At 37.7% G+C, this 25600-nt stretch overlaps 1 protein-coding gene across 2 annotated transcripts in view; it reads left to right on the top strand.

Annotated features, from left to right (window-relative positions):
- The first annotated feature begins 1424 nt into the window (after positions 1-1424).
- FSHR (follicle stimulating hormone receptor) overlaps positions 1425-25600 on the top strand; it is a 295717-nt gene continuing 271541 nt past the window's right edge. Inside the window, exon 1 of one of the 2 annotated variants that reach the window (XM_006839442.1) lies at positions 1425-1650. In XM_006839442.1, coding sequence (XP_006839505.1) covers positions 1499-1650 — 152 coding nt within the window. In that variant the 5' untranslated portion in view covers positions 1425-1498. The remainder of the gene's footprint in view (positions 1651-25600) is intronic. The other variant, XM_006839443.1, reaches the window with a different exon arrangement.

Below are 25600 nucleotides of genomic sequence, written 5' to 3'. Positions count from 1 at the left end.
ACATATATATACTTAATATATATGTAAATATAATATATATAACTCAATTTTATTCGACTAATCTCCTAAAGATGATGTTGAAGCTAACTTTAACAGATATTAAGTTGTAGGAAGGATCTTAGAGAATTCTTTTCCTTTTAATCTTTCTAGATTCTAGAGTTGAAAGTAGAAAACCACTTTACTGAAAGTGTTGCCAAATGTTTCTCAGATCCCTCACCATGAAAGAGATGGGAACACCAACAAAAGTGCCAGAGCTGTCACCTACAGAGAACATTTAAAACCAAGTTAAAAGCTTAGATTAAACAAATTCACTTTTGCCCAGTGCCAAAAGGCGAGGACAATCTTCAGATCCTAGTAATGAGAGAAGCCAGAAATGATAAGTCTTAGGGGGTGGACGTGCTGGCATTGACTAATACGTAGTGGAAATACATTCCATTCTTTACATCACTCAGATCAATTATCTCTATGGATATCCCTCAGAAGTGCTTTCCACATACAGAGTGCCTGGAACTCACTAACCCACCTGCCTGTCTTCTGAGCAATACCACTTTGGGTTACTAATTACAATAAGAAAGAGAATCAATGATCAACCAAGAAATTCTTGTTTAATAAGAGTTGTTGTTGTTAAGTACCCTCGAGTCAGTTCTGACTCATAGTGACCCTGTACAGGGTTTCCAAATGTAAATCTTTACAGGAGCAGAAAGCCTCATCATTCTCCAGAGGAGCAACTGGTAGTTTCGAACTGCTGACCTTAAGGTTCGCAGCCCGATTTGTAACCACTACGCTACCAGGGCTCCTTTTAATAAGAGTGGACTGAGGGAAATGTTAAAGCTGAAGACTGAAATCAAGCCCTAGCCTTGCACTTATCAGTGTCTGCTTAAACCCTCTGCTGCTGAGTAAATTCTGACTAATGGTAACCCCACTTGGGTAGAGTAGATCTGCTCCCTATGGTTTTCTTGGCTGTAATCTTTATGGAAACAGATCACAGTATCCCTGGGGGAGTTAGAATGGCCAATCTTTAGGTTAGCAGTTCAAGGCAGACCATTGCACCACCCAGAAAACCTGTCCTTCTTTTAATGATGAGTCACATCATGGTTGTGTCTTTTCTGGAGAATGTCACTCATGTTTAGATGCAAATGTGATCAGCAAGGACATTTCTGTAGTGAGATACTCAAATTATTCCAGAAACGCATCGAGAATCTATTCGCTGTCTTCCTTGGGTCAGTGTGTAAGAAACCTAATCATGACAGATAAGTTAATAGCTTATGCTGCCCTGGAAATCAGTGCAGGCACACAGAAATTCAGAAATCGCACTATTTGCCTAGAAGTGGCCAAATAGGGAAAAAAAAAAAAAAAAAAGCATCCCTTGGTGGGTCACATGACACTACCAGCTCTCAGGACAGATTCTTTCTTGCAAGGGCACTGTGTGGAGCCTCTGAAATCTGTGGCGCTTTTCTGTGCCAATTCAAGAAGAAAGCAGGTGGATGGATAAATAAGCATGGACTTCCTTCTGGTGTCCTTGCTGGTATTCCTAAGCTTGGGTTCCGGATGTCATCATAGGATCTGTCACTGCTCTAACCGGGTTTTCCTCTGCCAGGAGAGCAAGGTGACTGAGATCCCCTCTGACATCCCCAGGAATGCTGTTGAACTGTGAGTAATCCAGGGTCTGGGAACAGCTGCATGGCTGGCATTTGTGCATTGGGCACTATTATTATTTTCACATTAGGCTCATATCTGTTAGGGTGAAATAGTTATGTCCTGAACAAAGATGTGAAAAATAAACTCCTCCAGTCCAACATTCCTGCCTGTGGCTTTCCAAGGATCTTAGGTGAGAGTTTCTCTCAGCATTTGTCAAGAAAGATAGTACAGGAACCGAAATGCAAAGACAAAGGAAGATTTTTTCATCCTTTTAGCACATTACTTTTGGGTTCAATATACCTTTGGTGAAATCAGAAAAGGTAAATAAAGTTAAAGTAGAAACTTAGAAGACCTAGACTACAGACAAAAAAGAATACTTTGGTCTTAGTGGAATGCGCATGTCTGTTTCCTGAGGGCACTAAATTCAAGAAGGCAGAGAATGCCAGAATCAGTATAGTTCTGGAGATACCAGTAGTCCCTGAATACATTCTTCCTCTTGAAGAAAAAAAAATGCCATTTTCTTTGTGAAAATGGAAGACAGCGAGGGTGGGAGAAATAAAGAATAACCTGCCATACAGTTGAGGGAAAGGTGATTCCTTTCCTTGCTACTGATTTATTTTAACAGGATGTAGGTAGAGTTCCTAGAGAGTTGAAAGAGAACTTTGACATCAACTCACTCATTTTGCAAATGAGGAACCTGGGGTCCAGAGAGTAAAAAGAATTACCTACACTCTTATAATGAGTTGAATCAGAATCAAAACCAGAAACCAAGCCTTTTGGCTTACAGTCTATTGTTCCTTCCTCTAAGCCCCAGTGTCTGACTGCTAGAGCAGTAATGTTGCATGGCTGTATAAGTACCTAGGAGCAGTCTCCTGGGGATAGTCACAGTGACTCAGAGAGTATAGATAACCTCATTGTATTATTCCAAGACTATTAAACATAACCCCGTATTCTGAAGACCTGTCTCAATCTATGTCCTCGAAAGCTATTGGTGACTCTTATTTTATTGTACAAAGTGATCATCTTTTCAGCTCACTGTCTACATTCAAACATGTTCATCTTGACTTGTAGACTCCCAATAAGGGACAAATTGTTCCCTGGCATGGTCAATTCTACTTACCAGCTTATGCTTTGATATCACATGTCCTAGTTCTTGTCCAAAGCCAGGAGTGGAGACAAGGAAAACAAATGGTCAGTTCTGTGTTTTGACTACAAAACTTTAGATGAGACAGATATTTCTGATTATGTTGAAGAATGTCCCTTTGTAAAAAGACAGTGTGGCTTACTAGGTTATTATAAACACAGGGAAGAGACAGTGTTCTGAGCTCCTAGATGAAGTCACATGCTTCTAAATGATTGGAAAATTATTTAACCCTTTCTGAGTCTACTTGATTGGATTCTTATGAAGACCAAAAAGATTGATCTTCTCCTTCCATATCTTGTGGCCTATCTCTACTTCTCTGTTGGTCAAATAGTATCATACAGTTTAAGAAAATAGCCCTTAATAAGGTATAATTTCCTTTCACTGTAGGTAGCCTGCTTTATTAAATCTCTTTAACATGACAGAGAATGAAAGATGTTCTATTATCAATAGAACACATAAGCTAAAAAAAAAAAGAAGACAGAAAAAAGGAAATTTTACCCTTAAATTCAAAACCCCAGAACGTATGTATAAGTGACTATGATTTTTAAAACTCCAATTAATCATACTAAGATGTAAGTGACTAATACACATCTCTTCCCAAAAAGACTTTGTACCCAAAGGAAAAGAACATGATGAATTGAGATATTATGGAAAAAGTTTATGGGGGGGAGGTATTAAGCAGAGCACCAAAAACGTATTTTGCTGTTGATAAACGTTAACTGTAGGTTAACCCCTTACAAAGGTATATGGAACAGAGGACAAAGTTGCATAAAACTAAAATGTGGAACTGTTTTGTATTTTCACACCTATTGCTTACTTATTTGACTATCTTGTTATCTGAAATTTTGTATTTATAAAAATAGTGAAAAATATACTATCAGAATATGTTGTGCATTAAAGATATATGTCTTGCAGTAAAGAATGCTGAGGTGTAAAGCAAAAGTAACTCTGGGTATGATGGGTATGGTTATGTGTCAACTTAATTGAGCTAGGATTCTCAGTGGTTTGGCAGTTATGTAATGATTTAGAAGTTATCCTCCATTTTGTGCTATGACATGGTCATCTTCTATTTTTGCATAACAGTGATTTTTGTTAAGTGATTGTTGTCAAGTCAGTTCCAATTCAAAGCGACACTGTAAAAGGTTTCTGAAGAGCAGCTGATGAGCTTGAACTGCCGAAGTTGTGATTCAAAACAAACTTGCAATCCAGTGCATTAATCCACAGGGCCACATCAGGGCATAGCAACCTGGTATTTGGTACCTTCCCATGTCAGTAAGTGAGGAGTAAGTACATTGAAAATTTCCCCTACCTGAGTAATAACTATAGTTGTCTGAGAGTTTGGGGGACTAAAGAAGGTCTCTCAGAAATCTAATATTAAGGTTATTTTCTCTGTACACTCTTTAGAAGAGTATGAGCTGCCTAACTCTAGAGCTCAGCTTTGCAATCTTCTTGTGAAGATGTGTTCAGAGAAGAAAGACAAATTTTGCTTTGGATTTTATACAAAAAGGAAGAAGTATTTGAGATTTTTAAAGTAAATTTGCATGTTGCTGAAAAGCAAATAAAATTTACAAACTTATAGAAAAAACAATTATCTAATCAAATTTTTTCAAAGCAATCTGGGACATTTGAACAAGAGAAATGAAATGACTTGTTCAACTGTGTATTTCTAATTCACCTTGTAATTGTCCCAATTTGGATATCAACTTTAATAATGATCACATCACGTGTAGTTGGATAGCATAGCTGGGATTCACTGGTTGCAATTTCTAACCCATCAACATGCCAAAAAATTCACTGTTACTCAGATTTACCAGGGGGAAATGATTTCTATATTCTATATTTTTATTCTATAGTTTCATCTACCATTCAGCAGTTTTATTTCTTATGTCTACCAGCTATCAAAAGAGATTTCTAGTTCACTATTATCTGTACTTGCTCATGTTAACACCAAAAGAATACAAAAGAATCATCAGTGGGCAAGTAGAAGCAATTCAGTGAGGAGACCCTACCAAGTGCTTTATCCTTTACTCACACTACTTTTGTAAAACTTCATAATACACCTGCAAGTCTGATATGATTGCTCCCTGTTTTAAATGAAGCAAACAGAAGCATAGGAATGTTAAATAATGTGTGCAGAGTCAACCTCATAGTTTCTGGATAGTAGAACTTGAACTTGTGTTTGCCTCTACTGCACACTGTGTATAATGAAAGTCTTCTGATTCCTTTTGTTTCTTCCTCTAAAAAAATAGTTATCCTTTAGACCAGGGATCAGCAAACTTCTTCTATAAAAGGCCAAACAGTAAATATTTTAGACTTTGTGGGTCATACAGTCTCTGTTGTAACTACCATCGTGGCTATATTGGAATGAAACTTTATTCCTGAACACTCAAATTTGAATTTTATATAATTTTCATCTATCACAAAACATTGCTTTTCTTTTGATTTTTTTCAATGATAAGAAAAAGGTATAAAATATTCTTATCTTACAGGTGGGGTCAGTTGTGGCCTCTGGGCCATCATTTATTTGTCCACTTCAGGTTTACACTATAGTTATGGGAGTGGGTTTCAGTCCCTGAGTGGTTCAAATGCTTAAGCACTCATCTGCTAACTGAAGCCATCTAGAAGCACAGCAGAAGAAAGGCCAGACATTCTGCTTCTGAAAGGTCATAAACATGATAAACTTATGGAGCAGTTCTACACACATGGATTTCCATGAGTGATAATCAACTTGACAGCAAATAGTTTACTGATTTAGAGAGTTGGTTAAATACTACTGACTTAAGGGGTTTAGGCTTCCTGAGACAATCTATCCCCATAGAGAAAGTGCCAAACTGGATAGAAAGAGTTGGTATTCAGAATCGTTCTAAAGTTATGTTCACCTGACAGACTTTAACTGGCTTTGATAAGAAGAAATTAAAGAGTATAGACTTAGAGTTTGAGGACTGAAATCTGAGTTCAAACACAAGCTGTGCCAGTTTTATTAGTTCTGTCAACTTTCCTGTGCAAAACGGAAATTGAAAAATATGCCAAACTTGCTATGAGGATTAAGGAGACAATGCAAAGCACCTGGCGGCACAATGCCTCTCCCATTGTTGTGATGATTGTCATTTGTAAAACATTAGGCTGAAACTTCTTACCGCATAATGCTTACTTAATAAACAAATGATTCAATAGGTATGACATTGCTTTGGAAAATGGGTATAAAGTTCATTATAACTCTGAGAGCGTATAGTCTTTCCATGCTTAGAATAATCTCCTAAGAGTGACTATAGCTCTTACGCTCCATGAAGCTACTTATTAGGGAAGAAAATGCATTCCTTAAGGCTGTCAATATTTGCCAAGAGCTCAGGGAGCAGATTTCATTCTGATCCGACAAAGGAATTTTGATTTCTGACTCACTCCAGAAACTCAACTTCACCTGGAGGGCAGAGGAAGCAGTCAATGCATCTAAAAACGGACACTCTGATCTTGCTTATTCTTCCTGGAGTTTTGAAAACCTAAGGAGAATGCAAATACTCATTCTAAACCTCACAATTCAGCTCAGATTGACAGTATGGAGACAACCATCTTTTTCTTAAGCTAGATCAGATGCATCACATTAAAAGGAGTGAAAGCTCTGTCTATGGTCATTCTCAACTTCTTGTTGTGAGGTGCCATTGAGTCAGTACTGACTTAGAGTGACCGTATGCACAACAGAATGAAACACTGCCCAATCCTGGGCCAACCTCACAATTGTTGCCACGCTTAAGACCATTGATGCTGCCACTTTGCCATTCCATCTTGCTGGGGTTTTCCTCTTTTTCTCTGACTCTTCCTTTGCCAAACATGATCTTCTTCTCTTGCGACTGGTCCCTCCTGACAATATGTCTGAAGTATGAGAGATGAAGTTTGGCCATCTTGGCCTCCAAGGAGCACTCTGGCTGCACTTCTTCCAACACAGATCTGTTGGTTCTTTTGGCAGCCCATGGCACTTCCAATATTCTCCTCCAACACCATAACTCAAAAGCATCAATTCTTCTGTGGTCTTCCTTATTCACTGTCCAGCTTTTGCATGCATATGAGATTATTGAAAATACCATGGTTTGGGTCAGGCGCACCTTAGTCCTCCAGGTGACATCTTGGCTTTTCTTGACTTAGGAGACCTATAATAAGATCATATTAAGAGCAGTTTTGTGGGTCCCTCTCTTCATAGCACATCCATGGCACATTGTGATTTTCTTGGACTAACACTTACTTCTAATTCTCTATCTTTTTTCCCTTTTTATTTTCTTTCTTTGATTTATATTCTGTGTTTTGTTATCTCGATTTATATCTCTTTGCATATCCTATAACAATAGGTTGGTGTTTGGTTAGTTAGGAACTTTACAGTGTGTCTAGTTTAGTATTTCTTTAGAAGGTCCTTAATGTTGTTAGGAACTTTACAGTGTGTATAGTTCACTAATAGGTCCTTATTCAAAAGGAAAAGCCTTTGCTCTACTAATAAGCTTATAAATACCTAAGAAAGAAGGAAAGTCTATAATGTTTGCAAACACGTTTAACTGTAAAGACTTTTCTTCTAAGGGACATTTTTAAACATTTATATTCTATAAACCTCCTTTGGGAAGAACTGGTGAAAAACTTGGTCCATTCAACCTCAGTTACTAGAGAAATTCCTTAGAAAGTCTGATCTTCTGTCCAGTCTCCCTGAGGCCCAATTCAATGGTGAAGAATACCTGGAGATGGACCCTGTGCTGGATTTTCATTACTGTGTGCCTGAAAAGTAGCTGTTTAAGAATATGCTGTATTCTCATAAAGGAGATAGCTCTGAAGCATAGACTATAGCCATAACAAATGAGATATTAGTTGTTCTGAGGTAAAGAATAACAAAATTAAGACAGATTTTCACTTCTGACTTCCTCAATTGTTGAATGGTGATAATTTAATTCTCCTATTCATGTTGCCTAACCACCTACATACAGTCAGTCACCACTTTTGCTAACTCTCCTTTCATATTGCTGCTAGCATTAATTCTCTTTCCATTGCTGTCATCTTTGCTTGTCCATGAACATCTAGAGCCTGGATGTTCATTTATAGTCATTTATATCCTTCCTACCAATCCTTCTTTTCTCCAAATCAGCATGCACACCACTCTATTATTTTTTACAAATTTCTATTGCCACTGTGTTATAATTCCGGTTCCAAATTTCCCAGTGACTCTTCTTTCTGACTTGACCTCACCCAATAGAAACCATCTACTCCACAAGGTTGACATGAACTTGCTCTCAAGCATATTCAGTACATTTCTATTACTTTGTGTTGTTATGTTGTGATTCTTGCTTTTCTATCCTGTTTCTTCTTTGCCTCTTGGAACCCAACCTACCCATCACAGTCTTGCTTAAACATTGCCTCTTCATTAAGTCTTCCCTAGCCCCATCTTTATTTATTATTCCCCTCACCAAACCCATGCCACTCCTTTCATACTTAATCTTGTGTTGCTTCTAATTCTTCATGTGTGTCTTATTCCCTCAACTGGAGTAAATGTCCTTTGTTCTCCTGTGTGTGCCTGGCTCAGTGCAATGTATGTCCTCAATTATGTGTAAAACAAATGATTCAATAAGTCAGGGGGAATTACATTGTGTTTATTAGTTCTGCTCTTCAGTATCGAAGAAAAGATTCTTATAAAAGAGGATTATTGACATTCAGTAGACTCCTGTGAACCCAGGTGGAGACCTGGTTAGCCAGCAGTGTGGCAAGACCTGGGGACTCTTAGGCCCAGAGTCAGTAACATAGCCACAGAGGACTAGAGTGGAGAGTGAAGCATCCAGCTGATAAGAAAAGAGGCTATATGCATAAGAACATCCACACTTGTAGATAATATCCACTCAACCTAGCTTCAATGACTGGATGATCAGACCTCAACTAGAAGAAGAAAGAAGAGGGAAAAAAAAGAGTAATCTGATACAATTTGATGAACTTGACCTACACTTATGGATGCAGTAGCTCAAAAGAGGGAACAAATCTTTACAGTGAGGATCATTCCCATCCCCTCCATACACAGAGTAGACAGAAACAGGCAACTTGGACATTGGCTACCCAAAACTACAAAGGCAAGAAGTGACTGGCTTACAAGCTTTCAAGAGGGAGCCTAGATCCAGAGGGTGTGGAGGAAGGTAGAATCTCCACTGAGTAGTATCCAGTCTGTCTGGGCGGGGCTAATGAAAGGAGATGGGGATAGGACTCTTGTGGTACAGTAGTGAATACTTGCTATCAGGACTGACTGTGAGGATTTGAAATGTAAAGGTATATATTTTGTAGCAAAAGGAAGGGAGTGATTGACTCTGCAGTCCAGAAGCGGAGGTCCCTGGAACCATCAAGGGTGAAGAGCAGAGTGCAGGACCCTACCCAGAGAAGCAGTGATGCCAGAGATGGAGGCAGCAGAGATGATGACATGAAGAGATGGAGTGGCTGGGGACTCTAGACCCAGAAAGGGAGAGGGGCTGTGTGCTGATGACTGGGGGGCAGGCTTGCAGGGTATACCCTTTGGTTGTTTGATGATACATGGAGGGAATTATAACCATGGCAATGAAATGATATACCTACAATAGGATGAATGTAAAGCTAATGTTCTCCTGTGTAAACTATCACACAATTCACAATAAAACATTTTAAAAATATATGATTATTGTTCTCTCCTATAGTGAACTACTAGAAGGCTTGCTAATTCTCTTGTTTTCTTTGCTTATTTATGTGTTTGTTTTAAGAAAATGCCTCTTTGTCACTCTAAAACTCATTAATTTACTCAGATATGCTGATATGTAGACTAGAAATCAGTTCTTCTAAGTTAAAGGGAGTATTCTATACTGAGGACGTATCATTTAATTTTCTTAAGTAATACTGCATGCTTCTCTATATACCTAGCAATATTATTGAGAAATTTACTAAAATAGCCTCAACAAAAGCATCTGAGTGAATAAGACAGAATTACATGTTTAGAGAAATATAATTTTTGCCAATTAGGGTCAGAATGCAAGCCCTGATTATTAGGTTTCTTGCCTTCACCAAATGTGCTGTGATTTTTATTGTTGGGTCTGGCTATCAAAATCAAACCCCTGACTGAGCAGAATGCTCTGGTATCTATGCCCTGAGACTCCTACTGCCTCACTTAGATACTTCTTTGGGGGAAACAAACAGCACAGTTTCACATTAATACATGCATAATCCTTTCACTTGACACAAAATCCTGCACCTACTTTAGTGAGAAATGATATAGCTATTCCAACATTTGGAATTTAATTGGACTGGGGGAAAGGGAGGTTGATATTCCCTGCAGAGAAATCAGAAAAATGACTAAAGGAACAGCTGTAGAACGTAGTACCTTGAAAGGGGAAAAGTGGAAATTACATTGCAGGAAAAGAATCCTTTAAAGTTGAAGATGAACTCTACCTTGAGAATTGGCTAAGAGCTATAATTTACAGAGTCATTATCGGCAATTGAAGAGTGGGGGGTTGAGAGCACAGAACTGCACTTGTTTCGAGATGATAAAATCCCCTTGTGTACATGAAGGTGTGTGCAGGCCTTCCTCACCTAAGCTTCAGAAACAGGACATCTTGGTGGTGAACAGGAAATTCAATTGACTTTTGATTATCCTTTTCCAAAGCTATTAATTGGGTCATTCAATCACTACAGCTAACCTTTTTTTTAAAGCTTTAGATGTAGACTCTTCAATTGAGCTTTACTTAGACTAGATTCTAGCTTTTATATCCCACAAGGTCAGTCAGGAAAGAGAGTAATTATTTTTAATTGCCTAGGATCTTATTATAATGAGATTTGCATGTTTGTTCTCAATCTGACCTCTCCAGAAGTATCGCAGAGCATGTTTTGTGTCTCTGACCTGAACATGCCGTTGCCTTGTTCTTTCATGTGAACTATACTGGCCGATCTGAAAATCTTCAGGGAGCACATAAAAATATTTGAAGAAAGAAAACAAACCCTTGTTGTAGAGTTGAAATAAATCCTATTTTTAGTCTTAACAATGATTTAAGGAACTTTGATTGTGCAGTGGCTCAAGTGCTCAATTGCTGACCAAAAGGCGGATAACTAGAACCCAATAGTCACTTCATGGGAGAAAAATGTGGCAATCTGCTTCCATAAAGATTAATGGCTTTGGAAACCCTCTGAGGAGATTCTATATCTCATAAAGCTGCTATATCTCATAAATGGACTGGACTTACTAGTTTGGGCAGTGGCTAACAGTGATGTGGACTCTACTCTTATCATTTGTCCCAGACCATCTTCAGCAACAGCCATCAGAGAATTCTGTTTCAGAAAGAAGCGATGGTAAATAGTTATCATGAGCCAATTTCCATCTCTTCCAAATGCCAAGGGCTAAAGAAAACCAGTAAGAAACAGGGCCTTCCAAAACTCAGCAAAGTTTCAGTAAGCTCAACCCAATGGCATTATCATAGAATATTTATCGGTGGGTTGGCAGTTCAAATTCACCTGCAGCTTCTCAGAAACCCTATACAAAGTCACTATGAGTCAGAACTGACTCGACAACACTTAACAACAACAATTTAACTATTCTAAAGGAAAACCACCAACCTTGTAGATCAAACCGACCTTACAGTCCACAGCACAATAATCTAAAGTCATAAGATTATCATTAAGAACCTCCATATTTTGGGCTCAAAATAATCCTCCTGGGTCCTCTCTCATCTTCCACCTTCTCAACCATTTGCTTTATACACTTTTGTTTCTCTCCTTCAGCTACCAAATTTGTCTTATATTCTCCTACCCAAGTGCTATTATTTACTTCAACCCGGAATATATACTTCTAGTCCAATATCATTCCTCTTTTAAGAAAGCCCTGATTTTTCATGAGGCTTTCTTTCAACAATGAATATTTATTGACCAGATATGTGCAAGGTCCATTGGGAGAAAATAATCAATGAGAGACACAGTTCCTACTCTCATGGAATTCCTAAAAGAGAAAAACATTAAACAAATAACGACAATATATTTTTACAACTCACTCTCACAATTGAAATCCCTTTCAGAACCCAGAGTAGTCATTGTCAAAGTCACTCATTTGACTGTTAATTACTGGTTGCATTCTGCAATCTTAAATCATAGGACATGAAAGCAAAAAGAGCCAGGGGAGCAGCAAAAAACAACGACTAGATGCCCGACTGTTTGATGCCCATTGAAAGTTGATGAGTGAATGGGTGGATGCCTTACCTATGTAGATCTTTCTTATACTCTTAGGGCTGACTTCAAAGGCTGGGCAGGTTTACTTCCAAAAGTGTCTCCCTTTAGAAAATATTAGAAATTCCTTTAAGAAAGAGTTAGTTTTATACTACAAGACCTAAAATAAAATACCAGTTCACCAGTTACCATCGACTTGATTCTGACTCATGAGGACTCCATGCGTGTCAGGGTAGGACAGTGCTCCATAAGGCTTGTAATGTTTAATTTTTAAGAAATAGATTTCGAGCCCTTTCTTCTAAGATTCCCCTGGTGAATTTAAACCACCAACATTTCAATTAGCAACCTTTCAATTAGCGACTATGAACCTAAAATAAAATACAGAGCCTTAAATTTACAGAAACGGAATTAAAATAGACTGACAAACGAACACTACAAATTAATGTTAGAACTAAGTGTCAAACGTGAAAATATTTAAGTTTGACTGGTGGTGGGGTGAGGTGCCATGGAATAGGTTCTGACTCATAGCAACCTTGTGTAGGGTTTCTGAGGTTGAAAATATTTACAGGAGAAGAAAGCCTCATCTTTCTCCCATTAAGCAGCTGGTAGATTCAAACTGCTAAACTTGTGGTTAGCAGCCAAATACAGTACCAAACAATTTCTCATTTTTCTACTTTTTAGATTGCTTTTTAGAAGAGAAAAACAAATTAAATGTGAAAAAATGATCACTCTCTATCATTAGTTCATAGTCTCAGCAAGTCTCAAGAGTTAGCCGCAAATTCTTTCTACTGCCATATGCCTTGTTTATACTGCTCTTAGCTGCCCCGGCTCATGGGATCCCATGCACAGCAGAATTAAATGCTGCTTTGTTCTGCACAATCCCTATCATTGGTTATATGTCAGACTGTTATGCTCCCTAGGATTTTCAATGGCTGATTTCTGAAGCACATTTCTAGTCCTTTCCTCTGAATCCTTATTACTCTGTATATTCCACTGAAAACTGTTCAGCATCATAGAAACATGCAAGCCTGAAACTGACAGACAGATAGTGGATGCATGTGAGGTGACCAATCCCTGTCAATGCTAATTTCTGGTCAAGGCAAGAAGAGGGTGTTTGTTCTGTGGACAAGCAATGTAGTATTTCTGCAAATAAATATATTGGGACAAGGGAGTAGAAAAAAATACAGCAAGAGATGCTGTTTTATCTTATGAAACAAACGAGAAATAAAAGAAAAGCAAAGATGAGAATTTATGGTGAACCACAAAGGGGTCATCTGGAATCCAGCATACAGCAGCAAAATTGCTTATCATGCTCATAATTTTGAAATGCTGAACTACTTCAATAAGAACACACGGTCTTGGAACGACTTCTAATTCCCTCGAACAAATACTAGAGACAAGTAGAAAGAAAACCAAGAGTTAAGATAGCGAGATAGGAAAATTACAAAGTGTCTCTGGAAACAGTAGTCTCAGCTAAGATTCTAGACAAAAAAGAGCAAAAACAATAGCGATTGAAGTTATGTGTACCTCAGTAAAAGAAATGGCTAGACATATTTACTTAAAGAATTGCTGATGGTAGTATGTTGATGTGGTCAAATTCCCCATAGAAGATTCTCCCAAACTCCTGCCTAGAGATTGAGGTACTAATTTCCAGGGCTCTGTTGACTGGAATCTCAGATTCTAGTAGTTGTAAGTAGTACCTGGTGTCCCCAACCAGAAATTCATTTTTCACTCTCTAGAGAATAAGCCTCTGTTGCTTTGCTCTGGTGAGATGGTTCACTCATCTGATTGCTCCAAGCGGGAAGACCAGTGGTTTGAGCCCACCAGCTGCTCTGAGAAAGAAAGATTCATCTTTCTGCTCCTGATTTATAGTCTCGGAAACCCTACAGCTATAAATCAGAAATGACTCAATAGCATTTACTGATCTAATGACCTTAAACTACAAGTCTCTTTTCTAAGATTCTTTTCTGTATTTGGAGAATTATACACCTGATCTTTCATTTGGGATCTGACTTAACATCTACACCAGTGCATCTCTACAAGTCAGCAGCACCTCAGAGAGATCAAGTGGGTTCTGTTATCCCAAAATATTTCTCATGCTACCTGCTAATATTAATAAATGAATATCACCTGTAATACATTAATTCCTTGAACTGTAAATGTTTCCCACCTTTCAAAGACTGTTTTCATGATTATATATTTCTGAGTGTTTTTGTGTACAACCATAACAACAACAGACAGAGGGAATAGAAGCAATTACTGTTGAATGATGATGCACAGAGAAGAGTGTAATCATTGCAATGAAACGATGAGTGTAAACCAATATTCTCCCATGTAAACTATGACTCAATTCAAAATAAAAACTTAAAAAAAAAAAAAGCAAAGAATATGCTTTGGCAGATAGTACTTAGTTTATACTCAGAAGAATTGAAGGGTTGAGAAAAGAAGATGATCAACCCAAAAAAGGTGGTAGACCCTAAAAACCATTATCTCTTTTTCACAGTTCTATATGAGCCAAATCATCTGTATGAGCCTGTCTAGTTCTTGAAATAGAACATTTTTATATCTTGAGAGACCATATGTTGCCTCTCTTTTTTTGGTTATAGGGATGAAGCATGAGGCCCAGTAAGATGAAATGAATTGTCCAAGGTCATCTGAGTAATTAAAAGTATTGTATGTCATCTTTGTCCAAAGCCAAAAACTTTAAGTCAGTTTTTGCCAACCAAACTTGGTGGTAAAAATATACTTCTCAAATTCCCCCAGAGTATAAAAATGTTCCCAATCCATCTTTTATCCCCCTCACATCCACTAAAATATCTTCCACATATTATGAACCAAGCATTAGATTTCCACCACTGTATTGGCAACCATGCAAAGCAAAGGCAGACTAGGTTGTGTCTGAAAACCTCAATGCAGGACAAACATCACTAGTTCTAGGAGTGCCCTTGAACAAAGGAAAACAGTTGGACGGCAGGAAACAAAATGTTTTCACAATGAAGTTATTCATCCCATATTTTACTTTTATGTTTGCCATGTGCATTATTAGTTTTAAATTATTCAGTTATGCCCGTCCTAAATATTGGTCTGGTGAATGGTAATGGCTCTATCACCTACAAAATAAGGCCACCAACTGCTTTTCTTGGCAGGCAGAACAGTTTCTTAAACACTGCGATAATCTGAGCAAAGCAAGTAGAAATGGAATTACGACTGAAAATACATTTTCCAGGAATCAAAGAAAAAGAACAGATTTATTTCCTTTTGAGCAGGACAAAGACAGAATGACCTGTTCCCTGTGTATATATACTTCTGACCATTTGATTAAAGTAATTTTAACATATGAGAGCATGTAGTTGTATCAAATAAAAAGCAAAGCAAAAATTAATTTCAAAATTCTAAACTCAGCATCTTTGCAGCAAATAATTGCTGTGAAAAGCAGCAGATTATCCACAGCCTGTTGTTGTTGTTAAGTGTCATCAAGCTGATTCTGACTCATAGAGACCCTGTATAGAGTTTCCACCACCGACCTTGCAGTTCAAATGGCTTTGTAGTCTGGTGCATTAACCCACAGTGCCACACCAGGACTCCTATAGGTAATCCATGAGCTGTTGTTGTTGTTAAGTACTGTGGAGTTGGTTCCGACTCATAGCGACACTATACAGGGTTTCCGAGGCCATAAATCTTTATGGGAGCAGAATGCCTCATCTTTCTCTCACAGAACTGCTGGTAGTTTCAAACTGCTGACCTTGAGGTTAGCAGCACAATTTGTAACCATTACAATCTTTATTGAGTACATATGGTATGTACAGTCATTTGCTGAACTATAAGAGCAGATGATATATTCTTGATACATAGATCCTTTTAATGTAATTAAGGAAATAGAAACACACAGAGAACAAGATTTTTCAAGTTGTTCTATAATAATATGATAAATGGTGGTGGTGGTGGTATGCCATGGGGTCGGTTCCAACCCATAACGACCCTGTATAGAGTTTCCCAAGGAATGGATGGTAGTTTTGAACTGCTGACCTTGAGGTTAACAGCCTGACTCATGACCACTACACTACCAGATCAGGATGAATAAACCAAGTTTTAAGTCTTGAAGAAGTCCTATAAATGGACAGATGTCTATACTTCATAATAAACTTATATATCATACATCACTTCCATCAAATGGTGAAACATGAGCTGGGTATAAAAAGGAATTGAATATATGAACATGAAAAAAATTTCATAGTCGGTAGAAAGAACATTTGGAGACATAATCAAACAGCAGTATAACAATTCTTTTTTTTTTTTTTAAAGTTTTAGCTCCTAAAGGGAATATCATCACTTGTGAATTATAATTTCATTTATAGAAATGGGTACATTTCTAGTTCAGATTTTCAACTTAAAAAAAAAAAAAAAAGATTATTCAGCAAGACAAAATACAAATTATCTTTGAATAATTTGTTAAAAATACCAATATTTATGTCAGAAAAAAATAATAGGGTATAATAAATGACTGAATGTGGAGTGTCTGAGTGGCAAAAATGCTTCAGCTCTTGATTGCTTGCCAAAGGTTTGGTGATTTGAATCCATCTAGAAGTGCCTTGAAAAACAGGATTGGCAATCTACTTCCCAAAGGTGATGGTGTTGGAAACACTGTGGAGATCAGTTCTAACTCTGAGTAGGACTCTATGACAATAACAATAACATGACTGAATATATGACAGATTGGACTCTGTCTTAGTTTTCAATTGAAAAACTTAAGTCTTTCAGAATAAAGCTGAGTTTTAAAAATTCATTCGTTTGTTTGTTTGTTCCAGTTGCCTGGACTAGGGAAGAGCTGAGATCATAGCATGCCTAAAAGATCTTTGGATCTGAAGTCATATGTTTCGGAAATCAATAATTCCTTCAGAGAAACTTACTTAACTACTGAGTTTAGTCATTTATGCAGTAAGCAAATACATCTCAATTAGAATTAGATCATTTTTCCTAAAATTGGTTTAATTTAACATTTTTGTTGGTCCCCAACTGACCTTTTTTAAGAAATAAAAAAGGAACAGGAAAATGTGTATAAATCAATAAATACCAAGAAAATATTTCAAATATTTTGCCTCCTCATTTGTTGTATTTTATCAACTGCCTTATAGTCTAGCAGTCAAGATCAGTTACTGACCTGCAGTCTTTACTGATTGTGTTTTTGTATCACTCTGCTAAGTTGTCTCTCCCAATAATCATTATGGCATAAGTGACACTTAAGGGGAAATCAATTCCTTTTGACTAAATAGAAAAGCATGTCTAACTCCCTTGAATCATAATTGAGGCTTTGTTTATTTCTCTGTTGTTTGAGCCCTGCAACAGCCATCCTCTTGTTTTCACCAAAGCTGAGTAGCTTGTCTGCTACAGCCTCCAGGGAAGGTTTGCTAGCTTTTAGAAACTGCCCCCTCAAGTAGGGAATAATTAGAACCACTTAGACATCAGTATTGCATTTCCTAGCAACTGGCTAGATCTTGTTTTTCTCAAGATTGTTTAAGGAAAAATTCCTTAAGTCCTGCAGGGAATAGAGTCTTTCTGATATTCTCTCCACTAAGAATAATATGAAGCTATAGAAAGCATTTGATTTGCAAGACGCTCACAAAACAAGTCTTAGAGCCAGCAAGTACTTTCTATGGCTTAGACCTCAGGAGATATTTTTGAATAAATGAAATGAATGGCTTGCAATAAATTCAACTGAGGAAATGAATTGAATTCAGCTTGTCTGAAGTGTCAGGTTGGCTGCAGTAAGAACAGAAGGAAGGCCAAAGTGTTCCATTTATTAGCTAACCAAGGTCAGAACTTGGAATGGTCAGGGAGTCCAGGTTCTCCTAGCCATTAAGAAAACTGAAGTTAAGTGACTTTACTCAAGGACAGATAGCAAAATGAAAGCAGAGCTGATTCTCCAGATATAACAATAACAATCCTGCAAATCAATTAACATGTCTTGAGTCCATATTATGGGTCAGGTATAACTCTAAGTGCTTCACTGCATCATCTCACTTATTTCTCACAGCAACCCACTAGGATAGGCTCCATGGTTATCTTCATTTTCAGATCAAGTAACTTAGGTATAGAATAATCCAGTAACTTGCCCAAGGGAAACAACCATGATTTTAACTCAGGCAGCTTGACCCTGTCTGTGGCTTGTGACTGTTTCGAGACATCCCTGATAGTTAAGGATGAGAGTTTGTAAAATAAAAAAGAATTTAAAACTCAGAAAATATAGTAAAAGTTAAGGAAATAGAGAAATGGGAAAAAATAATCTTCCCCCTCATAAAGACTTAATTTTCCTTGGATCCACAATCAACACATATGGAAGCAACAGTCAAGAAATGAAAAGACGGATTGCATTAGGCAAATAGGCTAAGAAAAAAACCCAAACTTAAAAATGTTACAAAACAAACATTGATTTGAGGAATAAAGTATGCCTGACCCAAGCCATGATATTTTCAAATGCCTTATATGCATGTTTTCAATAGACTCATATGGATGCGAAAGCTGGACAGTGAATAAGGAAGATCATAGAAGAATTAATGCCTTTGAGTTGTGGTGTGGAAGAGAATACTGAAAGTGCCATGGACTGCCAAAAGAACCAATAGATCTGTTTTGGAAGAAGTGCAGCCAGAGTCTCCTTGGAGGCCAAGATGGCTAAGCTTCGTCTCTCATACTTTGGACATATTGTCCGGAGGAAACAGTCGCTGGAGAAGGATGTCATGCTGGGTAAGGTGGAGGGTCAGAGAAAAAGAGGAAGACCCCTAACAAGATGGATTGTCCAGGTGGCATCATTGATGGCGTCAAGTGTGGCAGCGGTAGTGAGGTTGACCCAGGATCGGACATTGTTTTGTTCTGCTGTGCATGGGGTCGCTATGAGTCGGCTCCGACTCGATGGCACCTGACAACAATATATGCATGTGAAAGTTGGGCAAGGAATAAGGAAAACCATAGAAGAATTGACATATTTGAATTTTGGTGTTGGGAAGAAAATTGAAAGCACCATGACTGTCAGAAGACAGAAAAATCTGTGTTGGAAGAAGTACAGCCAGAATGCTCCTTAAAAGCAAGGATGGCAAAATATCATCTCTCATACTCTGAGCATATTATCAAGAGGGACCAGTCCCTGGAGAAGGTTATCTTGATTAGAAAAGAGGAGAGTCAGCAAGAAAGAGGAAGGCCCCTACATGATCGATTGGCATTGTGGCAGCAACAATGATGTGAAACATAACAACAATTATGAGGATGTCATAGGGTTTGGTCAGTGTTTTGTTCTGTTGTACATAGGGTCACAACCAGTCAGAACCGAGTCAATAACAACAATGACTCACAGATGATAAACCCATTCTGATCTTCTTAATTTAAATATATTTTAATACCAGATATTACATTTCCCAGGTTTTCTGAAATTGGGGCTCAGTATTATCTTCCAGAGCCTCCGCTCTACACCCTGGTTCTTATTTCTGGGAATGCTGTGAAAAAAAGACTTTTGAAAGAACACAAAATTTTTATAGTTAAATGTATCTGTATTTACATTCCAAAACAAAGCTCCATAATTTGAAGATGTTTAATTAGTGTTATGGCACTTGGAGCCCCAGGCAATGCTGAACACAATGCGATGTTCTGTTGAAGAAAAAATTAATAATAGACATCTGACTTTGATTTTAGGTGTTTTCTTAACCATGAAAGAAATATTGACTGTACAAATACCTGACCAAATCCTGCTGGCATCTTTTTACATTTAAAGTTGGTTATCTTTTCTTTATGTTCAAAGCCAAGTTTACTTACTATGAATTTCAAAAAAGATCATGGTTTCAGGTAGATGGAAGGCCAGAGACCATTTACCTTATGACCTGTGACCTGATAACAGTTGATCTCAGTAAAATGGGAGTCCAGGTTTTAGTCAATGATGTTAAAATTAGCCAATAGTTGATCTTTTCCTTCCTCTTTTCTTTCATAAACCACATTGTAACTAGCCTATTGTAGTTTTTGTTTTTTTGAATCTGAATAGTCTCTGTATATGCATATAGAATAACTGCTCAAACTAAATCATAAGTTTCAAATTCTTCCTTTGAGTTTTAAATATTTTCAACAATACTCCCCTCCATAATCACCAAGAATCCTGACATAGGGTAATATCCCTGCTATGTGTACCAAAAGGCCTATCCACCTCTGCATTTCCTGCTCCCATCATTGAAGACTGATTGAGTGCCTCTACTGATCCTATATGTGGAGGAGTCCTCCTCATCTCATCCCAATCACAAATGATTCTAATTATCTACTATTATTACCTAACGGTTATTATATAGTTGTTGTGTCACCAAGTCAATTCTGACTCAAGTTGTTATTGTGTCATGGAGTCGATTGACCCATAGTGACCCACAGCGACCCTGTATAGGGTTTCCAAGTAACAGCTGGTGGCTTGAACTGCCAACCTTGTGGTTCAAACTAACTTTGCAGTCCAGCATATTAAGCCACAATGCCACATGGGCTTCTAAGGAGTGGCTGGTGAACTTGAACTACCAACTTTGTGGTTCAAACCGAACTTGTGGTCCAGTGCATTATCCCACAGTGCTACAATAGGACTCCACTATATAGTTAATTATCAGATTTTTTATTTCTAAAGGTCTGAGCTCCTTAGAGATCTGATCACATAGAAACCATTTCATGTTCCCCGGTAGGTTTCTCCTGACGAAGAATCAGATAGGAATCAGGCCATTTGGCATGATTCAGTAGAGATGTAAATCAGGTGGTAATGGTGAATTGGACATGAGTCATGAGAAAGTTGGTAGTTGCAAGCATAATAGCCCAACTCTGGCATGAGCAATCTAGTAGATGGCAGTATCATTTACTAGACTGTGTGAGGGACAGATCGATAGGGGGAGAAGGAAAAAAAGAGCACAGTTTGGGACATAAGTTTGAGATGAGTTTAAAATAGATGAGTAGAAGGAACAAGGAAACAGATAACTGATCTGAACAACTTAAGTGATTTAACCAGCATCTGTGCTAAGGAATGAAATTAGGAATTATGTCATGTTCTTGCTGGAGCAAAACAATTTTTCACTATTTTTTAAAATTATTACCTTTAAAAAAATAAGCACATAGGTGCTGGATTGCTAACAACAAGGTCAGAAGTCCAAGCAAACCAGTTGTTCCATGTGAGAAAGATGAGGCTTTCTGTGCCTGTGAAGTTTTACAGCCTTGGCAATCCTAGGCAGGATTGCTATGAGTTGTGATCAAATCTATTTCAGTTGGGTGGGTTCATGATCAATCAGTTTCATTATTCTAGAAACAATTTTTAATGGTATAGACATTAAATACTCTGGTCTATGGTTTCTAGAATATATTTTTCACTTTCATGAAAAGTTACTCTCTACATAACAACTCATAACAACCCTATATAACATAGTAGAAATATCCCACAGGGTTTCTTAAAGGAACAGATGGACTCAGTCATCTTTTTTTCCACGTAGCAGCTGGTGGGTTCAAACAGCTGACTTTGTGGTTAGCAGCCCAAAGCTTAACCCACTACTCCACCAGGACTCCCAGTAATTCTCCTGCAAACACTCCAGCTCATTAAAATTCTCCAAAGATTAATGAGTTTCTTGTTCACTTACCCAAGTTTTTTTCCAGAGCTGTGAGATGCCAATCTTTTGTGACCAGTAGCAGTTACATATTTGAAGCACTTTCCTTGTTCTGTCCTCCCACATAGTAGACTCCAATACAATAAGAGATTATTTGACACTTTCCAATACTATTCTCATTAAGAAGTCAAAAGTCAAATAAGTGACAAGAACTTTATTTTCTCTCCCCTCCTATGAATGTTAAAGTAGTGGCACGCTGACCCATGTTCTGCTGATTACTCCTTCTTCTTGACTTGAATGTAGAAGAAAAGTTTTCTTTGTAGGATAGAGAATTTTCCCAAGCCCTGGTTCACTCAAGACTCTAGATTCCTGGTACTCTGTTTTTGTTCTTCATTTTGTGTTTCTTTCTTTTACAAATTGTTTGTTATTATTAAATGTCCTTGAGTCAATTTTGACTCATGATGATACTTCTGGAGAAGAACTGTTCTCTAGGGTTGTCTGTTGTTGTAGTTGAATGCCGTTGAGTCCATTCCAACCCATAGCGACCCTGTATAGGGTTTCCAAGGAGCAGCTGGTGAGTTTGAACCGCCGACATTGCAGTTCAAATGGCTTTGCAGTAGTCTGGCACATTAACCCATAGCGCCACACCTAGGGTGTAATATTTATGGAAGCAGAACTCCAGGTCTTATCTTCCACAGTGCTACTGGCTGGGATTAGACCGCCAACCTTTTGGCTAGCAGCTGAACACTAGGGAGCCTTATGTATCATATAACTTTCTTAATAATAATACAATGTTTGTTTTAAGATTTTTCTCACCCATGATCCGATGTGCTCATGAGTGTGTGTGCATAGGCTTATAATTTTATCATTATTATTTTAAGAAAATGTTCTCATTCCTTCACTCATTTATTCCACAAACATATACTGAGAATGTACTGAGATTGTCACTGAAAATCACAGAAAGTTTAAAGAGACACTGAGTTGACTTTAGGAGGCTAACTGGTTAATACAGAAGAAAGATAAAAAGTACCATGGGGGATATAAAGTCTTAAGGGAATCCAGAGGAGACAGGTATTATCAATCACAAGAGACAGCATTGTGAAGATGACAAGGTGGATCGGAGAAGGAAAGATGAAGAGGTATAGTTGTGTGTGTGTGTGTGTGTGTATTTTGGCAGTGGCAGTGGTTGAGGTAAGAGTAGGATATTCTTGATAGAGGAAAGCAGGAACATTATCCAATATCAGCTTTTAATGAAACAAGCAAATTTGTTCCATTGTGTTTCCTATTCCTTCTTCTTTTCCATGATATACTTTTCTTATCATTACTTTTTCCATGTTCAGAAATGTCATTTAAGACATTTACACTGCCGTCTACATTCCTTTCCTTCCATCTTGCTTGTCCAAACCTGTTGTGCACCTTTTTTCTGCCAGTTTGAAAAAAGTAGATGATATTGATCTCTGATTAATTCAGAAAGCGGATCTGTGGCGAGGCATGCAGATGATATAGGGCATGAACCACACTACCACACCTCCTGCAAGTGGTGATCTATGGACAGGGGCCAATCATTGCAGAGGAATTAACCAGGACTGGGAGTGAGAAGAATTGGGACCAGTTTCCAGTAATGCTGCTCTTGTTGTTATTAAGTGTTATTGAGTTTGTTCCAACTCATAGCAACCCTGGAGCAACTAGAGTTCAAACCAACTTTTATCCAGTGTTTATCACTGTAACCGGACTCCTCCAGTCCTAATAGTACCTATTGTTCAACTTAGAAAGATCATCTACGATCTCAGATTAGGAAAATCATCGACCAGACTCAGTTTAGTACTCTATCAAGTGATAGATTTCAGGACAACAATAGCCCAAAGTCCTTTCTATCTCCATTAAACAGAAAGAAAACTTGAGCCGTACGAAGTGAACTATGACTAAGTTTATGCAACAATTTAATAGTGAGATTAACTACATGTCTCATTCACAGTCTTTTCCATCCTCGCACTTCCAAACAACTATCACAACTTTACCATTGTGTGATTCTAGGAATCATATGTTGGTAAAATTGTGAATCCTACATCTTACCTTAGCCTGTTTCTTCTAACTTATCATGATATAGTAGCAGTAGGAATAAGCTAACAAACATGGCATCTTTTTATTGACAGTTTATTCTCTAGACTCTACTCTGGGAGGAGGAGCAAAGGATATAGAGTTCATCAGTACCCACAGGTTCCTAGCACTTAGGTCTGTTAGCAGCTATCTCATATGCACTACTACAGTTGACTACATTTTCTTCAAGTATATGTTTGTGTGTAATTATTCCTGATTTTCCTTATTTAAGTGTGATGTATGAAACCAACTGTCCTACAAATAGGAGGAGCTGATAATCTTAAAATCCCTCAGTTAATTGCCCTTTCCTATGAAAAGAAAGCAAAGATTGTTGGCAACAACTCATTTGTTAATTGCTTTGTTCATTCAACAAATACTTACTGATTGCCCACTGTGTGCCAGAAGTTGGTTTTGGGCTGAAGATACACATGGAACAAAAATTTAAAAGACGACATGATGAGTTCTCATGGAGCTTATATTCAATGGGAAATGGCAAAAAATTAACATGAAAAAATAGGTAAGATATGTAATATTCTAGAGGGTGATATGTGCTACTAAAAAAGTGGAATAGAGTTGGTACAAAAAGTTTGTACTTCATTGAGTGCTAACCTAAAAATTGGGGGTTTGAACCAAACCTACAGTACCACAGAATAAAGTCTGGGTGATATTTATCTGTTAAAATCATAGCCAAGTAAATCCCATGAAGCAGGTCTGCCTTATAACACATGATATTGTCATAAATCAGAATAGGCAATAACAACAGAGGTGGTAGGTATACTGGTCAGGAAGATATTGAGAAAGAACTAATTGCATACAGACTTAAGGGAACTTAATGAGTGAACTATGTGAAGAAAGATATATTAGCCAGGAAGTTCATCATAGCAAGAACCAATTGAGTACAGACATATGGAAGGGGAAGGACTGAACTATGTGAATATTATGGGAATGGTGTGCCAAAGGAGCAACAGTGATAACAAAGGTTCTGAGGCAAGAACACATTTGAACTTGCAAGGATCATGAGATAATTCAGAATGACTGTAATGGGCAAGAGGTGATAGTTTAAAATAAAGTCAGAGGGTAATGAAGAGGGTTGCATGTGATGAAGGACTTTGTAGACCTTAGTAAAATCACTGGCTTTGTTTCAGATTAAGGTAGTAAGCTATTGGAGGGATGTTATCTGATTTAAACTTTAACAGAACACCTGTTCAAAATAGATTCAAGGAGTTGTCTTAGTTATCTAGTGATGCCATAGCAGAAATACTATTAGTGGTGACTTTAAAGAACATAAATGTCCATGTTAACAAAACAAAACTATAAGAACAAACTCAGAGACTCTGGGAGGGCAGTCTATGACCAAAACAATTACAATGCAAAAGAAGGTGAACACATAGGAACAGAGATCGAGACAATGAGAATGTTAGGTAGATTACAGGATAAAATAGACTGCACTAACTGGACAGAGAATTCAATGGACCATAAGTCAACCTCAAAGAAAATTAACACTTCACAGCATAGCAAGAGAATGAGAATCCAAGAAGAATATGAAAACATTAAAACTATAAGGAAACACACAAGAAAGAGCATGCAAATCATGAATTCAAAAGAGAAAGACAAACAGAACAAAGAAGCAGCAACACCACAAAAAAACGAATATAATGACAACAAATAATCAATACCTATCGATAATTACACTGAACGTAAATGGATTGAATGCACCTGTTAAGAGACGGAGGGTGGCAGAATGGATAAGAAAACAAGATCCTTCAATATGCTATCTGAAAGAGACGCATCTCACACACAGAGACAGAAACAGATTAAAAGTGAAAGGATGGGAAAAAACATACCAAGCTAACTAGAATAAAAAGCAAACAGGAGTGGCAGTGCTAATCTCGAATAAAATAAACTTTAAGGCAAAAGCCAGCATAATAACTACAAGAACAAGCAA

This window comes from Chrysochloris asiatica, unplaced genomic scaffold (genome assembly GCF_000296735.1).
Source record: "Chrysochloris asiatica unplaced genomic scaffold, ChrAsi1.0 scaffold00024, whole genome shotgun sequence".
NCBI lineage: Eukaryota > Metazoa > Chordata > Mammalia > Afrosoricida > Chrysochloridae > Chrysochloris > Chrysochloris asiatica.
Note: the sequence above shows the minus strand (reverse complement) of the source record. Positions and strands in the feature narration are given on the sequence as shown.